Source organism: Sinocyclocheilus anshuiensis, unplaced genomic scaffold (genome assembly GCF_001515605.1).
Source record: "Sinocyclocheilus anshuiensis isolate Anshui unplaced genomic scaffold, SAMN03320099.WGS_v1.1 scaffold1678, whole genome shotgun sequence".
Lineage (NCBI taxonomy): Eukaryota > Metazoa > Chordata > Actinopteri > Cypriniformes > Cyprinidae > Sinocyclocheilus > Sinocyclocheilus anshuiensis.
The window spans coordinates 4,408-27,358 of NW_015542445.1; the positions used below are offsets into that span (position 1 = coordinate 4,408).

The 22,951-nt window shown below is 36.1% G+C and overlaps 1 protein-coding gene across 1 annotated transcript in view; it reads right to left on the bottom strand.

The window, feature by feature from the left end:
• Positions 1-923: 923 nt before the first annotated feature.
• Positions 924-22,951, bottom strand: part of LOC107693596 (ATP-binding cassette sub-family A member 1) — a gene marked incomplete at its 3' end in the record, with an annotated part of 79,802 nt that continues 57,774 nt past the window's right edge. The window contains exons 15-31 of the mRNA XM_016493044.1: positions 20,650-20,871; positions 18,835-19,039; positions 17,280-17,396; positions 16,913-17,084; positions 15,331-15,462; positions 13,813-13,952; positions 13,504-13,641; positions 8,352-8,554; positions 6,959-7,022; positions 6,669-6,871; positions 5,872-5,920; positions 5,062-5,181; positions 4,863-4,895; positions 3,613-3,752; positions 2,345-2,442; positions 1,225-1,323; positions 924-1,116 (exon numbers count right to left, since the gene is read on the bottom strand). Coding sequence (XP_016348530.1) covers positions 924-1,116; positions 1,225-1,323; positions 2,345-2,442; positions 3,613-3,752; positions 4,863-4,895; positions 5,062-5,181; positions 5,872-5,920; positions 6,669-6,871; positions 6,959-7,022; positions 8,352-8,554; positions 13,504-13,641; positions 13,813-13,952; positions 15,331-15,462; positions 16,913-17,084; positions 17,280-17,396; positions 18,835-19,039; positions 20,650-20,871 — 2,328 coding nt within the window. The remainder of the gene's footprint in view (positions 1,117-1,224; positions 1,324-2,344; positions 2,443-3,612; positions 3,753-4,862; positions 4,896-5,061; positions 5,182-5,871; positions 5,921-6,668; positions 6,872-6,958; positions 7,023-8,351; positions 8,555-13,503; positions 13,642-13,812; positions 13,953-15,330; positions 15,463-16,912; positions 17,085-17,279; positions 17,397-18,834; positions 19,040-20,649; positions 20,872-22,951) is intronic.

A 22,951-nucleotide genomic window follows, 5' to 3' on the forward strand; every position in this document is an offset into this window, starting at 1 on the left:
TGTGTGTTTTCAGCAGTATATACTTAGAGCAAGCTTGTTTACCGAGAGAGAATCAGAGGAGATTCTAAGTTTAAACTCAGAGTTGCACAGGAGTGATTTGCATTTGTGCTGACACACCTACACACAGAACTTCAGTCTGCCAGATTCAAGAGATGCTACAGACTAAATATGATAATGAATGTATGTGTCTCAAGACTCGTTTTCACCTGGATGAACAATGTTCCTTCTGCTGTGAAATTGTTGATTGTTTAATTATGGCTCATTAGTTTCTGTTCAGAGAAGTTGGACAAACCATTTCTCTCTGACAATCCACACATATTATATGTAGTGAACATTGTATGTGCGTGAACAGTGAATTTCCCTGAGATGATTCTGAAGACGATTCAATTTCAAGTAAACATTGTGTCTTCAATTTCATAATTTTGCATTTTAGTATTTGACAAGCTACAATAAAGGTTTTCTGGTTTTTCTAATTGCTGATTCTTTTACAAATTGCAAAAAAAACCAGGAGGGTCAATTTGACCTCAGTGCAAAAGATTTGTACAGTCTTTCCAAAAAGCATCTATGTTTCAAATCTTTGCATGCACATGCATGACCCTAAATTAGACATATTTACCTATTATTTACGAAAATAGGTATTATTTACCTATTATTACGAAATATTTAATTGAGTGTGGGTCAAATTGACCTGCAATACAAAAAGAGGGTTTTAATGCATTAGTTAAAATTAACCTACGTGTTATTGGTTAAAGGGATAGTTCACCCAAAACTGAAAATTCAAAGCAACACTATTGCAGTTGGCCAAAATAAAGCAGAAGCCATTGGCATAAAGCTGCATCAGCAATGTGCAGGCAATAATTGGCAACTGAATGCGACTTCGGCCAGTGGCCATTCACCAATGTGTGATAGTGTGTGTGTCTGACCTGCGGTGGCGGTAAACCGCCGGCTCCGAGCGGGCAGTCTGGGAGCATGAAGCTGCGCTGCGGTGTGCTGCACTGGCAGTCTGGCGATGGGTTCTCCATGCTCCAGTTCCCCTTCTCAAAGATCTCAGTGATGGATGGATCCACTGCCGGAGTGAACCAAATATTGCCTCCCACCGGGTTACACGGTAATTTACTGAAGGAGGAACAGGAAACACACAGTCAGCTGCTACACCTGTGTGTGTGTGTGTGTGTGTGTGTGTGTGTGTGTGTGTGCGCGCGCGTGTGTGTGTGTGTTGCTCACGGTATGGGGTTGGTTCTCATGCAGCGCGTCCCAAATCCTGGTGAACTGAGCAGAGCATTCGTCACTCTCTCCACCTGATCTACAGCAGGATCATCAAAACTACAACATACACACAAGACGCGTTATTGACAAAGGAAATGAGTGTGTCTCGTGTAGTCATTATAATTAGCTTTATATGTACACTACTGTACAAACAAATATTTTTTTATGTTTTTGAAAGAAGTCTCTTCTGCTCAGCAAGGCTGCATTTATTTGAACAACTATACAGTAAAATACAGTGACATTTTATAATTTAAAATAACAGTTTTATATGTCAATATATGTGACCCTGGACCACAAAACCAGTCATAAGGGTCAATTTTTTTGAAATTGAGATGTATACATCATCTGAAAGCTGAATAAATGAGCTTTCCACTGATGTATGGTTTGTTAGGACAATATTTGGCCGAGATACAACTATTTGAAAATCTGGAATCTGAGGGTGCAAAAAAATCGAAATACTAAGAACATCTCCTTTAAAGTTGTCCAAATTAAGTTCTTAGCAATGCATATTACTAATCAAAAATTAAGTTTTGATATATTTACAGTAGGAAATTTACAAAATATCTTCATGGAACATGATCTTTACATAATATCCTAATGATTTTTGGCATAAAAGAAAAATCGATAATTTTGACCCATACAATGTTTTTTTGGCTATTGCTAAAAATATACCCCAGCGACTTAATACTGGTTTTGTGCCCCAGGGTCACATATAATTTATTTCTGTGATCAAAGCTGAATTTTCAGCATCATTACTCCAGTCTTGAGTGTCACATGATCTTGAGAAATCATTCTAATATACAGTACTGATATGCTGCTCAAGAAACATTTCTGATTATTATCAATGTTGAAAACAGTTGTGCTGCTTCATACTTCTGTGAAAACCGTGATACACTTTATTTTTCAGGATTCACAGATTAATAGAAAGTTCAAAAGAACAGCATTTCTTTAAAATAGAAAACTTTTGTAACATTATAAATGTCTTTACTGTCATTTTGATCAATTTAATGCATCAATCAATCAATCAATCAATCAATCATATTGTGCCACATTTAACCAAGTTAACGTGTGTGTGTACCTATAGAAGGTATTCTGTGGAGCTCCATACATCCAGGGCTGAAGCTCCAGATCAATACATATGCATTTAAGGGAGTTTAACTGTCTGGCATTCATAATCTAACAGAATACAGGTTTAAAAGTGAAGTTCATCGAGATGCACTTATTGAATGTTTAAGGCAAAGTGCTATTTAAGCAAATGGATTGAGGGCGCTTAGTGAACAAGATGCAGGTTTGTACTGAAACACCATGTGTCAAAGTGGCTCGAGTTTTTAACACATTGCCCCTCTCTCTTTCTCCCTCTCTCTCTCTGGCAGATGAGTGTCATGTGCTTGTGTTGGCTTAGTTAAATGTGTAAAAGGGTTCGATTAAACACTTTCAAAAATTGGCACTGTCACCCTTCATTCCCAGCATAATTAATTTCTCTCTATTCTTCCACTCTGATATCTCTCCAAATGTTCTCCTTTCATTCCATCCCTCCGCTGACAGACGGAGCAAAACCAGTGCACACAAAACCTGCGAGGGAGAGACAGGCTGCATAGGAGTCGACGACACGGCTTCACTCCAGCTGATTAATTACACTCCGTGATTGTCCAATTAATTCAAACACCCAATTCAAACACTCTCTGTTTACACTGAGGAAAATGTAAATGTGCCGGAGACGGAGAACGCATCGGGAATAATGAAAGAGAAAACAATGGAACATCTTTCCCCTGAGAGAACCAGGGTGACGAGCATCAGCCAATATGAAAAAATGAAAAATATGCACAATGATGGTGGCTATTTGACCAAGAGCTGAGAACATTACATGGCCTGTAATGACATACTGTACATACGGCCTTTATAAACCCTGCAGTAACAGATATAAATTTGCAGCAGTTTTTTGGCACAGATCACAGAAAGCTCAATTCTGGTGTCCATGCAATCACTTGTATACATATATTCCTTCTCGACAGGCTATATGTGTGTTTAATAAATGCAAGCATTGTAGGAAGTCTTCAACCGCAATTTGAACCACAACTCGTTCAGTTCCTGAGCTCAAACACATTGAGCTCATGCTTTGCTAAAGAACATGTTCATGAGCTCACAGACAAGCGTTTTTGTTTTTGATGGGCCAGTGCATTTGGTGCTAAACAGTTTTGCTTGGATTCATGCTGCAGCTCAGACCTGCCTAAACCTATTAAATTCACACAGCTACAGAATGTAAAATAGAGAGAGAGATTTACTTGAAGGAGCAAAACGAGTGCAAGAGGGTTTTTACGGGGTATTTTATGTGTCTGATGGTTTTACCTGAGCGATGATTCCCCTCCGGCTTCTGCGGGCATGGTGGAAACGTTTGATAAAAAGAGCTAAAAACTGCTGTTTGATCAGTGACCAAGCCATGATGACGTACGACCCTTTGCCATTCGCACACATGGGCCGCTGGGTGTCTGTAACATAAACAACAGTCTCACACAGTGCTTAACTACTACAGTCTGAAATATTACAGCTTACTTAACTATTATAGCTACCTCACTGTTACAGCCACCTTAACTATTATAGCTGCCTCAAGTACTTCATCTGCCTCACTGTTACAGCCACCTTTACTGTTACAGCTGCCTCACTTATATAGCTACCTTAACTATTACAGCTGTCTGAAGTACTTAATCGACCCCACAGTTATAACTGCCACACTGTTACAGTTCCTCATTGTTACAGCGGCTTCACTGTTACAACTGATTCAACTATTACATCTGCTTCAAATATATTTGCTACCACATTGTAACAGCCGCCTCACTGTTACACAGCTAACTTAACTGTTACAGCCACCTTACTGTCACAGTGCCTCATTGTTACAGCTACATCAACTGTTACAACTGACTCAACTTTTACACCTGCTTCAAATATATTTGCTACCACACTGTTACAGCTGCCTCACTGTTACACATCTAACTTAACTTTTACAGCCGTCTTACTGTTACAGTGCCGCATTGTTACAGCTACATTAACTGTTACAACTGACTCAACTTTTACACCTGCTTCAAATATATTTGCTACCACACTGTTACAGCAGTCACACTGTTACAGCTACCTTAACTATTACACCAGCCTCAGCTACTTCATATACCGCACAGTTACAGCTACTTTACTTTTAAAGCCACCTCACTGTTACAAATGAATCACTGTTACAGCTATCTTAACTATGAGTTGACTCAACTATACAGTAATAGCTGCCTCAATTATTTTAGCTACCACAGTTACAGCACTTCATTGTTACATTCAAGTTCAGTTTAAGCGCTGGATATTTACATCCATACATTACAAAATTACTGTTGTGAAAATACTGTATCATTAGCCTGAAACTAGAGTACCACAATACTGTAGCACAGCTAAACTGTTCAACGGTAGTTACAGATAACTCACTTTCACAGTCACCTCACTATTACAGCTTACAGTAACCATAATTATTAAAGCTGCCTTATCACTACAGCTAGCTCACTCATACAGCTGGCTTACTATTACATGTTTAGTGTTGGAAACAAGGAAGAACTTTGACTTACCCTCCACGCGACTAGTGAATCTAACCTTTGCATCTGTTTCAAAACAAGGAGGAAAAAATACAGAGCAGTGATATGATACAAAGCCATTATTTTCTCAGTATCAGTTGAATTTTTCAAAAGATCAGCTTGTAAACGAATGGGCCAGTATGTTTATTTCCATACACATATAAGCGTACAGTGGATATATGTGTCAGTTTACGTTTGAGCGCACCATTTTTCACAGCGTTTGCATCTTTGCCTTCCAGTGCTGAGCTGATAGTCTGTATTCCTGATATCCTTGAGCTGCTTCTGCGCTTTTGTTTAAGATTTTCTTTCTTATCTGTGAGACATTAACACACACTCACACACACACACACACACACACAACAGAGGTTATTCTGGAGGAGTGTGATACTTTCAGCTTATTCATCTGGCCTGTTCTTATCTGCGCACGCATTAACCCACTTATACACACGATCACACACACTCTGAGGTGAGACAGGAGAGTACAATTGCAACACTTCATCTGAGCCCTTATTTGAGTCGCCTGTTCTTATCAAAGACAAACCGTAAGGCCCTTAAAATAAACCGAATATCCTTCTAAAGGTTCCCACTGTTAGAAAGGAGAGGTCCAGGTTTACATTTAACAAGATCCCTGAACATTTTAATCTAAATTTAACAGCTTGAGTGGCACATTTCAGTGCAGTTGTTTTATGAAACTGTCACCATGTAGTCCAGCTTTGCAAAGCGTCAGCATCATTTACATAGATGCAGCAACAGTTAAAGAGAGGAACCCTAAAATGGCCTAAAATACGACTGGTAAAAACAGAAACAATAAAGTAATGTATAAACTATATTAAAGAGTATATTATTATTATTATTATTAAAGAGAGATGTACTCCTTTTAAAATGACATTTCATATCAGTAACTTGTCATATGGATTTTCAAGCATCTTATATAAACTTTTGAGATGGTGATACTTTATATTAAAGTGTAAAATGAAATGAATATTAATATATATGAGGTTACCATGGGACTCCACGTCAACACCCGTGTCTTCAGCCACCTTCAGAAAAATCTGTGAAATTAAACACCAGGAAATTGTGTTACTCCACAGCTTCAGCTGGAAAAGTTGCAGTTTCAATACAAAAAAATAAAAATAAAAAATAAGATTTAATTTACTTTTTAAGAAATTAATACTTTTTTTCAGCAAAGACACATGAAATTGATCAAAAGTGACAGTAAATAAATGATAATGTTACACAATAATTCCTTTTTGAATAAATGCTGTTCTTTTGAACTCTTAGAATCATGAAAATAAAATGCATCATGGTTTTCCACAAATCAATCAATCAATCAATCAATCAATCAATCAATCAATCAATCAATCAATCAATCAATCAATCAATCATATATATATATATATATATATATATATGGTTTTTATTTTCTGCATCTGTGACACTGAAAATTAATATTATATAAAATTCCTAAATAAGTTCAACTAAACAGACTGGTTTACTGGTCTATTTGGTATCAGCCTTTCGATGAAGTGAACTGAAAATGCCATGTAATTGATGTGTTTAGAGTAAAATAGAGGGATGCGGTCATTAATGTTAATTCAGGTTATGCACAATTTAATAAGACCTTTAATGATTTTGATCAATCAATAGTCGGTGTGATGCATTGATCTGCAGCTAACTATCTGCAGCTCTGCATTTGCTCATCAAAGCCAAATGTGAAACGCAAACCGATGCATTGGTGTAAAGTGGTAGAAACACAATGGGCCACAAGTGTAAATGTCACCGATGTGACCCGATGTGTACCTCCTCCAGACTAGTGTCTGATATCCCGTAGCTGGTGATGCCCAGAGCGCTCTTCTCCAGATCCAGCTCTTTAAAGAGGGACGCAAAGCTGCCGTTTGTGGCGCCTGTATACGGCAGCACGTACACCAGCTCTTGACCTACGACCTCCAGAAACTCGGCCTCCGGCACGTGCCGCCGCACCAGTCGACTCAGATCCGCCACGTCTGATCAGGAGGAACAGAAAAATACATTTATACAGTTGCATAATGACACTGTGAGTGTGTTCATTAGAGAGCGAGTGAGCTGTGAACCTGGCGGATCCAGACTGCTGATGCTGTCACTGCAGATTCCTTCATCCACGCTGAATTTATCACACTGTCGGACACACACACAAATAAATATGGAAGGCAAAGTTAAAAACTTTAACCACATGGTTGCTAGTAGGGATGGGAGATAACTAGTCAACTAGTTCAACTAGTTTTACCTGACAGTGTTGTTTAGCTGTTTTTGACATTTTACAAGGTAAAACACTCTAGGAACAGCAGTGCCTTTAAATTAATCCCCTTTGAGGTTTAAAAATTGTGCATATCTTGTAATTTCTTAATATGATAAATCCGATATGCCCACATCAGGGCCCAAAAAGTGGTATTGAAGCATATCTTAATTTCTATATATATATATTTTATTATTGAAATGTACCAAAAATAGGTCAAGTTGATAAAAAGTGCACATTTTAATATATGTGACCCTGGAGCACAAAAGCAGGCTTAAGTCGCTGGGGTATATTTGTAGCAATAGCCAACAATACATTGTATGGGTCAAAATGATTGATTTTTCTTTTATGCCAAAAATCATTAGGATATTAAGTAAAGATCATGTTCCATGAAGATATTTTGTAAATTTCCTACTGTAAATATATCAAAACTAAATTTTTGAGTAGTAATATGCATTGCTAAAAACTTAATTTGGACAACTTTAAAGATGATTTTCTCAATATTTAGATTTTTTTGCACCCTCAGATTCCAGATTTTCAAATAGTTGTATCTTGACCAAATATTGTCTCGATCCTAACAAACCATACATCAATGGAAAGCTTATTTATTCAGCTTTCAGGTGATGTATAAATATCAATTTCGAAAAATTGACCCTTATGACTGGTTTTGTGGTCCAGGGTCACATATTAGAGTTGGATATAATTCAAAATGTTTGGCCCACAATAAGTGGCCCTCAGTAAAGTATAATTTTTGGCCCTTAATAAAACAGTTGGACACCTCTGTTGTAAATATTACCAGTGTTGTTATTTTTAAATAAAATGACAAAAAAGTTAATTGAAATAAAGCTAAAATAAATTCAAATATAACTATCTGATAACAAATGAAAATCAGAAATGAAATAAGTTTAATAATAAATAATAATACATTACTATAACTTAAAGCTTACAATGAAAACTGAAAATATAAAAAAGCTAATTCAGAGTATTAATAAATACTATAATAATATATAAATAATACTCTAAAAAACAATGAATATCATTGAATATGATATGAATATATATATTTTTTTGTGTGTTTGTCTATTTTATTGTTTGTGTTGTGTGTAGAAGGCCTGAACTTGTTCACTGCAACCTAATTCAACTAAGGGTACAAATAAAGTAAACTGAACAAACGGTTGACTGATTTTTGAGTGTTGTCAGGGCTAGTTCACCTCTTTAATCGCTGGGGCTCGTTGTGCCATGACTCGCTCCTGATTGGCCCGCGCGATCGTCAGGTAATAGCCTCTACCGTACGTCTTCTTGAGGAAGAGCGAGGAGCCGCAGCAGCAGACGCGGCCGTGCGAGATGATGGCGATACGATCGCCCAGAATATCCGCTTCATCCATGTGATGCGTCGACAGGATGATGGTACGACCTGGAAGAGAAAAAACATCAAAGTTCAGCAGCGAGCGTGCATTTCTGAAGGGCTCGTGCTCATTTGCATGGGATAGGACGTGTTTGAAGTGCAGGTGCACTGGAAAACAGCATGCTCTATATATAGATGCCTTTATATCTCACTCTTTCTCTGCCTGTATAGAAAAAGTGTTTTGTATTCGCCGGAGCTCCCGCTGAAGCCAGACACCCGCGGGGCTCAGCGCCGGCATTATTTCTGCTCTGCCTGTGTGACGAGGCAGTGGGAGTTCAAGGCGTCTGTCCTTTGACTTGCCGAGAGCAGAAATATCATGAAATATCATGCATCTGCGCTTCCCAAAGGCAGACGTCAAACCTGGCAGAGAAACTCGCGTTTATATTGAGAGACGCTGATGTTGGACGCTGTAAAGCAGCGATCTGGACACGATGAGTGTCTGTTGACTATAAAAACAAAGCTTTGAAATGGAAAACGTGTTTAACTCTTTGTCGCAGAGCTGTATGTACAGGGTTTCCGCAAGAAGAATAAATCGAATGGAACACAATACATCAATGTGATCTCTAAATGTAAATGTCTTGTATTAGCAATGCTTTAAAATCTGAAAACACAACAGATCTCCATTACTTTTTAATTCATTTTACACACATAGCTTGAATATCTCTGCTCTACTAAAATATGGGGTTAGTTTATACTGTACTTAAAAAAAAAAAAAAAAAAGTGTGTGTGTGTGTGGGTTCAAAGTAAAAATGAAGATTGCTGATTGATTTTTTTTTTACATGAAAATACTATTTCAGTCTTTCTACTTCAAAATTTCACATTTAATCCAACATGTTTTTTTTGTAATTTCTTTGTAATTTGTGAAATTTACTAGCATTTTCAGATTTAAATTTGTTTCTACACCATTTTTTTTTCAGAGTAGAAAACTACATAAACATCAAAAGGCCATTCTCGGCCCAATTAACTGCACTAGTGCACATCATTTAATTTTCCCAAATTATTAATCAGACAATAATCGGCTGCACTAATCAAACAATCATCAGCTGCTCTCTAATTACACACGCTATCCAGCTGAAATGGGCTGAATATGCGAGTTCAGTCCCCGGAGGACCGCAGGACTTATTAGTATTGACAATAATTATAAATTAAACGTGTGATATTGTTATAACGGATTTAACAAGCTGCACAGTGCAGCAGAGTTTAATGCTGACATCTCAGAAGTACGGGACGTAAGACATTAATCACAAAGGACAAGACAAATAAACACAACAGAACAAAGATAGTGAAGTAAGAAACACTGCAGAACAGTGTTATAACAATACCAAAAAGTCAAGTGAAAAGTCGGTAAGAACAGAGAATAACATCACTGACTGAATTGCATCGAAAAGCTCTTGCTTTATCTGACAGACTCAATCCTTTAGACATACAGCATGCTGACATTTACACTTGTTTAGATTTTAAGAGAGAGAGAGCATTATGTGAATGAATGAGTTGTTAGCAGCTCTTCAACACGAACCCGATCTAAACAGCACGTCTCTGTGTGCATCATCCATCCGCATGTCAAATTAAATCAATCAAGTCCAATCAATCAAATTTATTTGTATAGCGCTTTTCACAATACACAATGTTTCAAAGCAGCTGGATGATAACATAGTGACATTTACAAGCAACTAAGCAGTTGGGATTTGCTATATAGTATATATTGCTTTATGCAACGGTATCATAATAAATAAATATAATCTATTTATGTTTTTTATTTATTTATTCAAACACAGTTTCTGAATGTCAATTACATTTAAAATGTATCCATGCTAATTCATGAGTAAGTATCATATTCTATTGGAAAATTATTTTTAGTTACATTATGTTAGGCAAAATGACTTCATATTCAAGAAGAATCAATCTTAATATAATATAATAACATCGTATTATGCAACTACACACAAAGATATTTTGAAGAATGTGTGTAACCGAAGTAGTTGACGGCAGCCATTGAGTTCCATAGTATTTTTTTTTTGGAAGTCAATGGCTGCCGTCAACTGTTTGGTTACCAAAATTCTTCAAAATATCCTCTTTTGTGTTCAACAGAAGAAGAAAAACAATGCTAATACAGGTTTGAAACAACTTGAAGGTGAGTAAATGTTTGGGGAAACTATCCCTTTAAGTACGAACTTTAGAAGAATAGCTGATGCATGAAAACCACTGCACTACAAAAACCTCTCAAGTGTCTCAAAAATGTCAATTTCTGCCATTACCACATTGCATTCTGGTCTTAGAGCTTCACTGTGATCATAACGTTCTATTTTGGTTATGCAAACATTAAGGGAATGTTACTTTTGAATGTTCTCTGAACATTCTGAAACAAATAGTAACATTTAAAAAAAAAAATGTTAAATGAAATTCCAACCAAATCCTTTCAGAAATATAACGTGCCATGAACAGTGTATAAATAATGTTTATTTGCTAACGTTTTGAGAACATTAGTAAAGCCCAGGTAACTCCTTCTATTAACGTCACTGGAAGAACGTTTGAGAGAACCTTACCAGAAAGCTCCGAGGACGTCCCTTGTTACCTGTGATCTCGCAGAGTTTAACTCCAACCCTAATCAAACACTCCTGAACCAGCTAATCTAGGTCTACAGGATCACTAAACACTTCCTAAGTTTGCTGGAGCAGCTCAGAGCCGAACTCTGCAGGACATAAGAACGACAAGAGTGCAGGCCTGAGGACCTTCTGCACAAAGTCTTCACCTTCACAGCGTGTAGGAACCAAATCATTGCTCAAAACCGGAAAGAGCACTGTCACAATTCATAAGCGAAAGCGTGACAGGCAGAAGCAGTTGTGGCATCTCGGACAAGCTACTGAGAGAGTCACGATGTTCTGCTCCAGCGCTTTAACCCCATAAATCCTACAGAGCACCTTCAGAAACGATTCAGACCGGCTCATTGCTTTTATCGACCTGCCAGAACCTTTGATACCATTGATCACCATGTTCTCTGGCCTGAGATGGAAAGGGCTGCCAAATTTCTGCAGCAGATCCAAGCTCATGTGGCTGAGAGTGAGATTCGGAGATTCTAGATGGGTGAAAAACAAGGATGTTGTTGTCTCTCTGACCACTTTGTCTGCTTAAAGGTCCCCTGAAGTGCCTTGAAACACGCAGCGTTATTCTATGTGGTGACGTAAATTCAACTGAAACAGGAAGACAGGGCGGGACATATCGAGCAGCCACGCCCCCTTTTTCAATTAGCCAATAGCGTTTTGTTTATATCTGCACGGGTCAGAGCCGTTGAGCTCGGTAAAGCCGCATTTGACAGCCACAGTCTAATAGACTACCCCCTAGATTCAATATGAAACTCTTAGTAGAAACAAAATAGTGATCATAATTATGCTGAGGCTGTGTAGTTTTAAAAGTGTTTAATATATGCCCACTCGCGCATGATCACCTCCATGCGATCGCGTCTCTGGACCGGAGCCAAAGTCCGGATCAGACTTTGCTCGCTGCCACGGTTCGCGTGAAGCAACGTGAAACCAGACCTCATTTGCCCCAATCAAAAGCATATTTACACTATCTCAATCGTTCCCTCTCGCCTACATTGTAGGCTTCGGCTTCTAGAGAGCGTTTGATTGGTCAGAAGATGTGACGTCAAAAAAATCATTGAGCCGTTTTGGCGGAAGTGACAAACTGCAAGCTTTGAATGCTTATATCTTCTAAATGCGAATTGTGTCACTATTTTGGAGCACACTGCCTTATAGATAACCTTAAGACTAACATATTGATACTAACACCCAAAAAACTTAAATTTTGATTTCATGGGGACTTTAATGCATGAATGTAAACGTGCATCCCTGGTAACTGACCTCATGACCTACCAGCTGTGCAACAGGAACATCCAACATCTACGAGCCACAGCTAAAGGTGCCGTAACATCCAGTGTTGCTCTGAGAAATTTTGTGAGCAAAATCAGTCATTTCTATAGGAATCCGTGCGATAGCGACTTTCGTGTGAGGATGGAAAAGTTCCCCATGCTGCGCTTTGAATGTGATTTCTGAGTGAGTTGTGCTTCATGCATCGCAGCATTTATAAACTTGTAAATCTTGTAATGATTAATAAACTTCTAAAGTCTATGACTGACTGAATTAAATAAATGTGTGTGCTGCACGTTTACAACAACGACACTATCGCATGTTCTTTCAGAGCAATTCACAATTAATGAATAATGCACACTTCTGCCAACAGACTGCTTATGATCCACTGTCGATGAATAAAGACATTATTTACTTTATAATGTTAATATTGCAGTATGTTGTGACTTGTTGTAAGAGTGCATATTTAATCTCCCTCATCTTTTTGAATAAACGGCAATGGTAATATATACAGTTTAAAGTAGGCCTATGATTAATTACATGATTATTAAATACAGTTTAAAGCAGAAATATTCAAAAACCTAAAGTACTTTTGGTAACACTTTATTTTAAGGTGTACTTGTTACACGTTACATGTACTTACTATTATAATAACAATTAATTATGCATAATAACATGCACGTAACCCTAAACATAAACCTAACCATATAGTAAATACATGTAGTTAATTAATATTACTCAGTACTTATATGTATAATTACACTGTAACAAGAACACCTTAAAATAAAGTGTAACCGTACTTTTTGTTTTATAATACATCAAATCGTTTTGTTTTAAATGTCTCCTTTTATCCCTTTACTGAGAATATAAATACATTTTCACTGCATCACTATTTATTTATTTATTTTTTTTAATTGTGCACCTAACTTTTTAAACTTTGGGAAAAAATGAAATGTCTGTCCCAGTGTGACTGCACCTTAAGTCACTCATATGCAAGATTCCTGGACTACAGTTTGTTGTTAATTGCACATTATTTATGCCCCGATGCAATGCAACAATCCCTCCACTTTCTGTGCACAGGTTAATTTCTCTCACCTGTTTTGTATTTGAGCAGCAGCTCCCAGATGCCTCTGCGCGCATACGGATCGACTCCCGCTGTCGGCTCGTCCAGAATCACAACATTGGATCCTCCCACGAACGCGATGGCGACCGACAGCTTCCTCTGCATCCCACCTGCACACAGACAGCAGACAGCTGGCAAATCTCCACAGAAAGAGTGCGAACAGAGCGCCAGTGTTGGGGGTAACACATTACAAGTAGCGCGAGTTACGTAATCAGATTACTTTTTGTTACTTTTAAAAGTAACTTCCCCAACACTGATGGGCGCTGCTGATGCAAACACACCTGAGAGGTTCTTGACGAGGTCTTTGCGTTTGTGAGGCAAACCCACGTCTCGAATCATCTGATCAATCTCCTTCTGCACCTCTTTAGAGCTCCGACCCTTCAGACGAGCGTAGAAATAAATGTGCTCTTCCACTGTCAGGCTGAAACAAACAACATACACACATGAACAGATGATAACTTATATACACACAGACAGAACATATGCAATAGTCACACATACTTGTGCAGAAATATAGAATATATAGTCATAAACAGGAGAGGAGAACAGATGAGTTTTCAGGTTTTTTCTTGTATAGAACTACTTTCTTACTGATTTCGGTATTATTTTAGTATAATTTATATGCTATTTGTGTTTAGTAATATTTTTGAACTACAGTAGCATTTATTTTCATATTTTCTGTTTTAATTTTAATTTGTGTTATGTGTTTTTGTCATGTTTTTGCTTTTTTCTATTTTATTATTATTTCTATTATTTATTCATTTCTATTATTTATGTTCAGTTGTTTATATTTCTATGTATCTTTATATTTCAGTTTTAATTCTAGTCATTTTAACACTTCAAATAATTTAAGTTACCTGTCAAGGTAAAATTTCTAATTTTATTTTAAGATTAAATTTGTCTTCTAATATTTATTTTTGTATTTTATATTTAAAGGAGATGAGTTTTCAGGTATTTGTTCATAAAACACTCATGTGTACAACTAATATCTTATGTCACTGATTTCATATCTTGCGCAAGATTTCAGCATTATTTAATATTATTCATATATTATTATAATATGTATTAATATTTTAGTTAGCTTTTATTCAGTTTTCATTTAAGTTTAAGTTTTAGTAATTGTATGTGCTTTTATCATTTTTATAAGTTTAAAAAAATATATATTTACGTTTAGCTTTTTTACATTTATTTTTAATTTTATTTAATTTTATTTATTTTAATATTATAATTTTAGCACTTCAAATCATTTAAGTTAGCTGTCAAAGTAACATTTCTAATTTTCATTTAGGTTTTCTAAGTTTAGGTTATCTATATTTTATTTGTATTTTATGTCCGCTTTATTTCAATTAAATAATTATTAATAGTTTTTGTTAACAATAATGACACGGGCTATTAGTTGGGTAAAGATATTCACATCCACAGGTTAACTAAAATATTCACGTGAAGAAAGCTAACATTCTTTGTTATGCATGATGCATATCCTGTGTTTCTCATGCATATGTATGAATTGTGAGAGATTAATGCCTCAGTCGTAGAATAAAACTGAACTCGAGATCATTTCATCGCTGAAAAATCTTTTTTGCATGCAAAACCATTTTGGAGTTGAACTGTGATTACCTCCAGTTTTTTTTTTGAAGTATTTGTTTTGAAAGAACATTTTGGTGAACTCTGGCATTAGCTGTCAAACCTTGTTGTCAGATTTTTCAGAGTTCAGATGCTCCAGTATTCAGATCCTGAACAAATGCAACACTGAATCTGTTTCCTCTTATGTGTGTCTGTGTTTGTGGAGGAGGTTTTACTCGTTGAAGAGGACGTTGTGTTGTGGACACATTCCCAGGTGAGTCCTGATGGTGTCCATGTCGCTGCGGATGTCGTAGCCGTTAACGTAAGCCGTACCCGAGGTGGGAGCGAAAAGACCCGTCAGTATCGACCTGGTGAACATAAATGAAAATAAACATGAGCTTTAAAGCCTCTAATGTATGGGAGATTTCATGTTTAGACACCGCATGCCGCTTTTTACTTTGCATTCTGTAGAACTGTATTAAGTGTGTGCATAATATATACAGTGGCACTTAAGTTACAATTAAAAATGCATGCATGCGTTGCACAAAAAAAAAAACATAATTTATTACGTTTTAAGAAATATAACACAAGCACCCGTTTCAATTAAAATGATTCACACGATGAATGCAACGATGCAAATACATAGTTTAAACTGAAATGACAAGAGTCTCGTAAACTCTGCAGTTAATGTGATGACCTGCATCTGTGTTTGTCTGCTGTTTTTCTGACCGTGAGAGAAGCGGCTTAAACATGATTTAAAAAGTGTCTCAGAAAAGTTAGTCCAGCGTCATTTGTTTGTAGATTTCACTTTCATATTTTCTATCTAATGCAATGAGGTATTTTTAAGTCTAATATGTTTTATAGTTGTTTAAACTATGCATACACAACCTGCAAAACATATATAACATACATATTTTCATTATTATTTTTTTATTTTAGTCGTTTTGTTATCTGATTTTATCCTTTTAATTAATTGTTTTTTAATATTAATATTTTTATCATTTAAATTTTTTTATTTTTATTTCAGTTTTAATGTTAGTATTTGTATTCCTTCAAATAAATTATAGCTATACTTTAAGTTAATAAATTCGAAATTTTGTTTCATTTTTTTTTAATTTTAACTTTAAGTTTAAGTTTTCCATCTAATATTTTTCAGGTTTTTGTTCATAAAACGCTCATGTGTACAACTACTTCCTTATGCCACTTAGTTCATATCTTGCATAGAATTGCAGTGTTATTTTAGTATTATTTATATATATATATATACACACATATAAACTATAGACTTGAGTCACAAGTCTAAATATCTCAATGCATGTCCAAATATTCTCTGGGCTATAGTAATAATCTACCATTTTGTCTTTTTTAACTTCTACACATACTTTTTAAGAATTTACGAAGATATTTAAGAATATCATATTATTAAAAAACTTCGAGCCTTCATCATATTTATTCCACTTTAAAGTAATATACAACTCCATAGGTTATCTGTTTTTCTTATATTGAAAAATAGATTTGTTCAATTCTATTTTATTTCACTGTCTATTCAACCCTGCATTACCAGTGCAAGTGACACCAAAAATGGTCCGAGTAGACAAGCAATACGACATTTATAATGCTATAATATGCTAATTATACGTCATCATCATAGCATTTGACTTCACAGCAACTGTGAAAACTCTGCACCATAAACCAGACTGACATTTCAAGTTCCCAAAAACAACAGTTTGAAATTTCAACCAAATAAACTGAACTTTGACGGGGTTCAAAGCATCTAGCGTGTTATTGCTCAAGGTGTATGAGACAAGTGTAACCCACATGGTGGTGGTTTTTCCGGCTCCGTTGTGTCCTAAAAACGAGGTGATGTGATCCTGATAGAAGTCCAGACTGAGTCCGTCCACGGCCAGTTTATTTCCTGTCTTATAGACCTTCACCAGGTTTCTGATACAAACTCCAGGCTTCATTCCAGGCGGAGGCTTTTCCAGGTAACCTGCGGCACACACGTTCATTCAGCTGGATTCTGACGGGGAATTGTCTGTTCAGATCTGCATGCTGTGTGTGTGTGTGTGTGTGTGTGTGTGTGTGTGTGAGAGAGTGATTGTGAGAGTGTGTGTGTTGAGTGTGAGTGTGAGTGTGAGTGTGAGAGTGAGAGTGAGAGAGAATGTGTGTGTGTGTGTTTGTTTACCGCTCTGATTCTCCAGCTCTTGAAGCAGGTCGGGTTGGGCATCAGATCCCACTGGAGTCCCACACCAGTACGAGGACGTGAAGGGAAAATACCACGGCTTCGGGATGCCATACTGACCTAAAGAAAGACACAAACAAGTGTTTAAGCACGTCCAATTTGATCTACATACATACATACAGTTTATTCATCATGGTTTTCTGTAAAGCTGCTTTGAAACAATATTTATCTTGAAAAGTGCTGTACAAATACATTTGACTTGGCTAAATATATACTTTATATATAGTCCATGTACGTTAGTCAGGATTCTTGCACCAGAAACAGAAATCACAAACTCATAATGGAAGTGAATATTTCTCATGATCAGGACTTGAAAACTGAAACCTATTCACATCAGGAAAAATACACGGTCTGAAAGTAAAAGCCAGGAATGTATTAAATGTACAAATGTACTGTATCTGTGAAGCACCCTTTCATTACTTTTACCCCTCTATTATTAGCATTACACTATAATATATTCATATATCTCACTGTCACTGCATTACAGTTTTATCAGACAGTTTGTATCTTGCACTAAATGGACATTTGAGTCTCGCATGTGAAGAGCTGGATTGCTTTTTCTTTCACTTTCGGTGTGAGCTAGATTACATCTATGATTCACGTCTGGTCTTTATAATGAACCAGCATATTAATTACTAATGCACTCTAGCATTCAAATGTATTTTTTAAACATTTTTGAGTCTCTTCTGCTCCCCAAGGCTGCATTTATTTGATCAAAAATACAGTAAAAACAGTAATATTGTGAAATAATATAGTTTTAAATAGCTGTTCTCTATGTGAATATATTGTAAAATGTAATTTATTCCTGTGACCAAAGCTGATTGTCAGAAATCATTCTAATATGCTGATTTGCCGCTCAATAAATATTTCTGATTATTATCAATGTCGAAAACAGTTGTGCTGCTTCATATTTTTTGTGGAAAGCATGATACATTTTATTCTTCAGTTTTTTTGTTTTTTTTCTGGATAATTAGAAATTTTAAAGGAAGAAACTAATTTGTTTGAAATTATTAGATTTTTTATTTAACGATTTATATTTTATTTATTTATATTCAACTTATATATTATTCAACTAGGGCCCATTGAAATGATCAAAAGTTACATTAAATGTTTTTAATTTAAAAAGTTTTTTTATTTATTTGTATTTATTTTATAAAATATTTGTAATCAATCTGAAAAACAAATTGAGCAGCAAATCAGCATATTAGAATGGTTTCTGAGGATCATGTGACACTGAAGACTGGAGTAATGATGCTGAAAATACAGCTGCGCATCACAGAAATACATTAGATTTTAATATATATTCACATAGAAAACTGTTATTTAAACTGTAATAATATTTCTCTTTTTTTACTGTATTTTTGATCAAATAAACGCAGCCTTGGTAAACATAAGACATCCTTTGTCACATGATACATACTTTTATTTCAAATCATCAAGAAAAAAAAATAAATATGAGATGTTTTCTAGCTTTATGAATGTTTTCAGAGCATCGTACCCGGATAGACATTCTCGATGTACCAGGTGAGAACCCAGTAAATGAACGCGTCGAACAGCATCATGAAGATGGAGACGATGAAGGAGTAGCGGTCGTTCTCCTGCGGACTGACCCGGATGTTGCTCCACTGAATGCCGATGCCCTGCTCTTCATAACGGGATAGATTCTCACAGCCGTATCCGAATGCCACACACGACAGCAGGCTCTGTTGAGACGGAGATGGAGAGGTCAGACACACGTCTGATCCATGCCATTAATATAAATGTAAATTTTTCTCCCGCCATGTGCATTTTTACTCTGGTATGAATATGAGATCAAAACAGCAGCATTACTGCCATCAACAATTTCAAAATAAACAGTATCTCTCTCTCTCTGTGTGTGTGTGTGTATATATATATACATATCTGAGACTTGTTTAATATCAAAAGTAACAAAGCACAAAGCTTATTGCGATTTATTGGATGGGATGTGCGTATAATTCCATTAACAGAAAACAGGCTAGCCTCGTTTCTTGGGATTTAAGTTCTCAAAGGGCAAAAGTGCCCGTCCATCGCTCTTCTCTTCAGGTGTGGGTCATCGCTATCTCTCTCTCTTGTACTAATGTACATCCTCACTGGAGATGAATGGAGGAGCTTCTCCAGAAGAGATCAAAATCTCATCCTGTGGATTTGTACCTTAAGAAGAGCTGAGCGCTTCATTCAGTCTGTGTGAGTAAGTGACGCATTAAATGAATGCACAGGTCAAATAACACATTCTTTTCTCTCCTTATTTCTAACTCTGCAGATTCTTGTAAAAAAAGTACACATTTTTCTTCTCTTTTGTTTCATGATTCTGGGCAGATCTTGGGCTTTGTTGTATTTTTTTTTGTCCAAAAAAGAAGTAGCACTCTTTTAAAATTAGTACTTTTTAAATAAATAATATAGTTTAAAAGAATATACTTAATGTTGTTATACTTGCATTTTTTTTTTCTCTTTATTGTTTTTGTTTTTTGGCAAATAATAATAATAATAATAATAATAATAATAAAAATGTTTATAACAAAAAGTACACTTTAGCATACTTTTAAAAAGAGTATTTATTACACATAAAAATACTTTAAAAATGTATACTTAAGTGTGAACTGAATATAATGTTTTCAGACACTTAACTGAATGTTAAATGCAATTAAATGAAAATGCATTATAGTTTAAAAAATAAATTAAATGCAACTTTAGAATGTTTCTGGCCCACTTAAGTAGGACTTAAGTACATATTTATATGCAATTTCATAATTACGTCTATTGTCTTTGAAATATGGTCAAAGTGTACTTAAACATTTGCAATTAAACATCTGAAATTACGAAATTCCAAATTAGTGCATTTAAAATATATTAAATGTAATACTGAATAACTCACTAGTTAAAATGATCATCAAGTTATTTACATGGGGTTTAGTATGTTAATCAACACATCAAAATAAGTGTACTTCTTTAAAACACGACAACAGATTATTAAAATATGATTTAAAATAATTTAAAGTGAAACTTTTAATTTGACATTATTACAAATGTCACTTTAAAAAGTGTATCTAAGTGTTAGAAATAGTCATGAAAGTGTTGCTGTTTAAGTCACTTAAGTGGTCTTTTAATTAATTAATATTACATTATATGCAAATATACTTGTAAGATTTGAAGTACACTACAAGTGCCCATTCAATACAATTAAGTGCACTTCTTTCAGAACTCCTGACTCTGGATCTGCTTTCAGCATCTGATGATTAGATGTATTAGGACACGAGTCCTCCGGGTTGCTGCAGAGGTGTGTTGAATGTCTCACCGTGGCGATCTTGGCGCCGAAGCCCATGACGTCCCTCCAGGTGTAGCAAAGCACATGAGGCAGGTAGAGCAGGAAGTAGATGAGGCCACCACAGGCGGCTGCCAGATTCGCCCGAGAGAAAAACACACTGATGAAAAAGCACTGCATGACAGTGGCCACGCAGAAGACCAGGAGGAAGACAAAGATCACAGACGGGTCGCTGTATCGCAGAACCTTTCCATACTGAGAGAGAGAAAGAGAGAGAGAGAGGGAGAAGAGGAGAGAAAAATAATGGAGCCACATTGTTATTGTCAAACAGTTGCTGAGGCAAAAGACGGATTCGTCTACGGAGCGTGAAGACATTCGGACATAACCGCGTGAAAGCTTTTCAGAGCCTCTAATGAACATTGCATTTGAGTTTCCATGGATGCATTAATAATACAACCTGATAATTACAAACACATTGAAAAGCAACTCATCTGAGAGAAGAGAATACATCTGTCAAGAGCAGTGATAGAGAGAGAGAGCTGATTAAAAGACAGATCTGTGATTGAATAAGCGGTGGGCATCATGGCTCTGGTGGACTGAGCTAAATAAATCGTGTGTGCACTCGAATATAAGCTCATTTGTCATGTTCTTGAACCTGCTGGTCCCACACAGAGTTACGCTGCCCAACCAAAACCGTCCATTCACAAACACTGCACCATTTGATCCGACACCAGCTTTGACACTACAGAGCAGTGGTTCACCATTGGTTGACTGGCTAATTAATAAATAAAATGATCGCTATCATTAATTTCATGATAAAGTGCTTCAGGAACATACCTCACAGTTATGTGTTGGTGAATGTAAGTTGTTGGCTTTTGGTAGCACTTGGTCAATTTCTATGATAAAATTATGGATTGGAGGAAGAACAAAAGGGCGAAAATTATGTTCAAATGAGAGTTGGGATATTAGGCAGACACAATTTCTGGGATGCGGAAGAAAATATTTGTAATAGTAGAAAAAATATCTCATTTTAAATTGACCTGCTTTCATATGCTACTTGCTGTCAAACGTGTGAAAAATGAATATTCCTGGATTAAAATAACCTTTTGATAACTGCATGTAAACGTACAGTTTATTTGCACACACTGAAAACAAATAAACATCTAATTGAACTGCTTTTATTAAGGTCAAATATATTGTTTAGCATCACTGAATTAACCTAAATACATTAATTTATACCAATAAAACTATTTTTATCGGTTTAATAATGTAGAAATAGTCCTTTATTATAAAGTTAACAGTTTTTACAGAGTACATTAGGCTTCATGGCCTTCATGTTTACGTTCCTACTAATCAAGACTGATGAACTATATGCAATCAATACATTACACTAACAATGAGTAAGCAGCAAAAATCAGTTTGCATTTGGTTATTACAGTTTATTTATTATGCCTCTGGTCGTTACTATATTTAGATGCAGGTTCAATGAACAACTGTCAAAGTATATAAATAATAACTGGTGATCTTTTTTGGTAACCAGTATACTGTGGCGCTTCCCAACCTTTTTGACTCCAAGTCTAAAGTGTTAAATATGAAAACATGATGAAAAGTGTAATAAACTGATAAACCAATTAAACATATTGAATTGTACAATTTCAGAAGTTTGCGGGTGAATTAAATTAAGATGATTTTTAGTTGTTTTACCAAAATGTAAAGCTTATTTTGTTTATTTAAAAACTTTTTCGATCATCTTGAGGCCCATAATGGTATACAGTTTTTTTTTTGTTGTTTTTTGCCTTTCATGCTCAGCACGTTGGTCTAGCTGCAACAGCATCCAGCTTTACCAGCTTGAGCAACTAATTGATCATTACTGTCTATTAATAAAAAACAGTTAAGACTATCTTGGAATTTAAGCCGAGTCTAACCAGGTTTTCATCTTTTCAGCAGGACAGGCTAAAATGTTTATGAACCACTACTAGTGCAAAGCTGAGTAAGCTCTCTGATCCAGTGTACTCCAGATCAGATCTTGGATCCAGTGTACCGCAATGTTTGTGAATGGCAGTGAATCAGCGTTAATCACCTTGAGAATGACAGTGAGGAGTGCGGCGCTGACAGCGAGGGGCAACATGCTGCTGATGGCCCAGCTCAGCCAGTATGTGGAGCTCTTCAATCCCATCATCCTCACAGTCTCCTTCAGACGAGCCTCCTTCTCCTGAACCACACCCTTGACTATCAACGCAACCGAGAAGATCCACGCCAAAGTCATATATAGAGGCAGGGAGCGACTCAGAGATCGCAGAAACCTGCACATGCACACACAAACAAGCATGAAAAC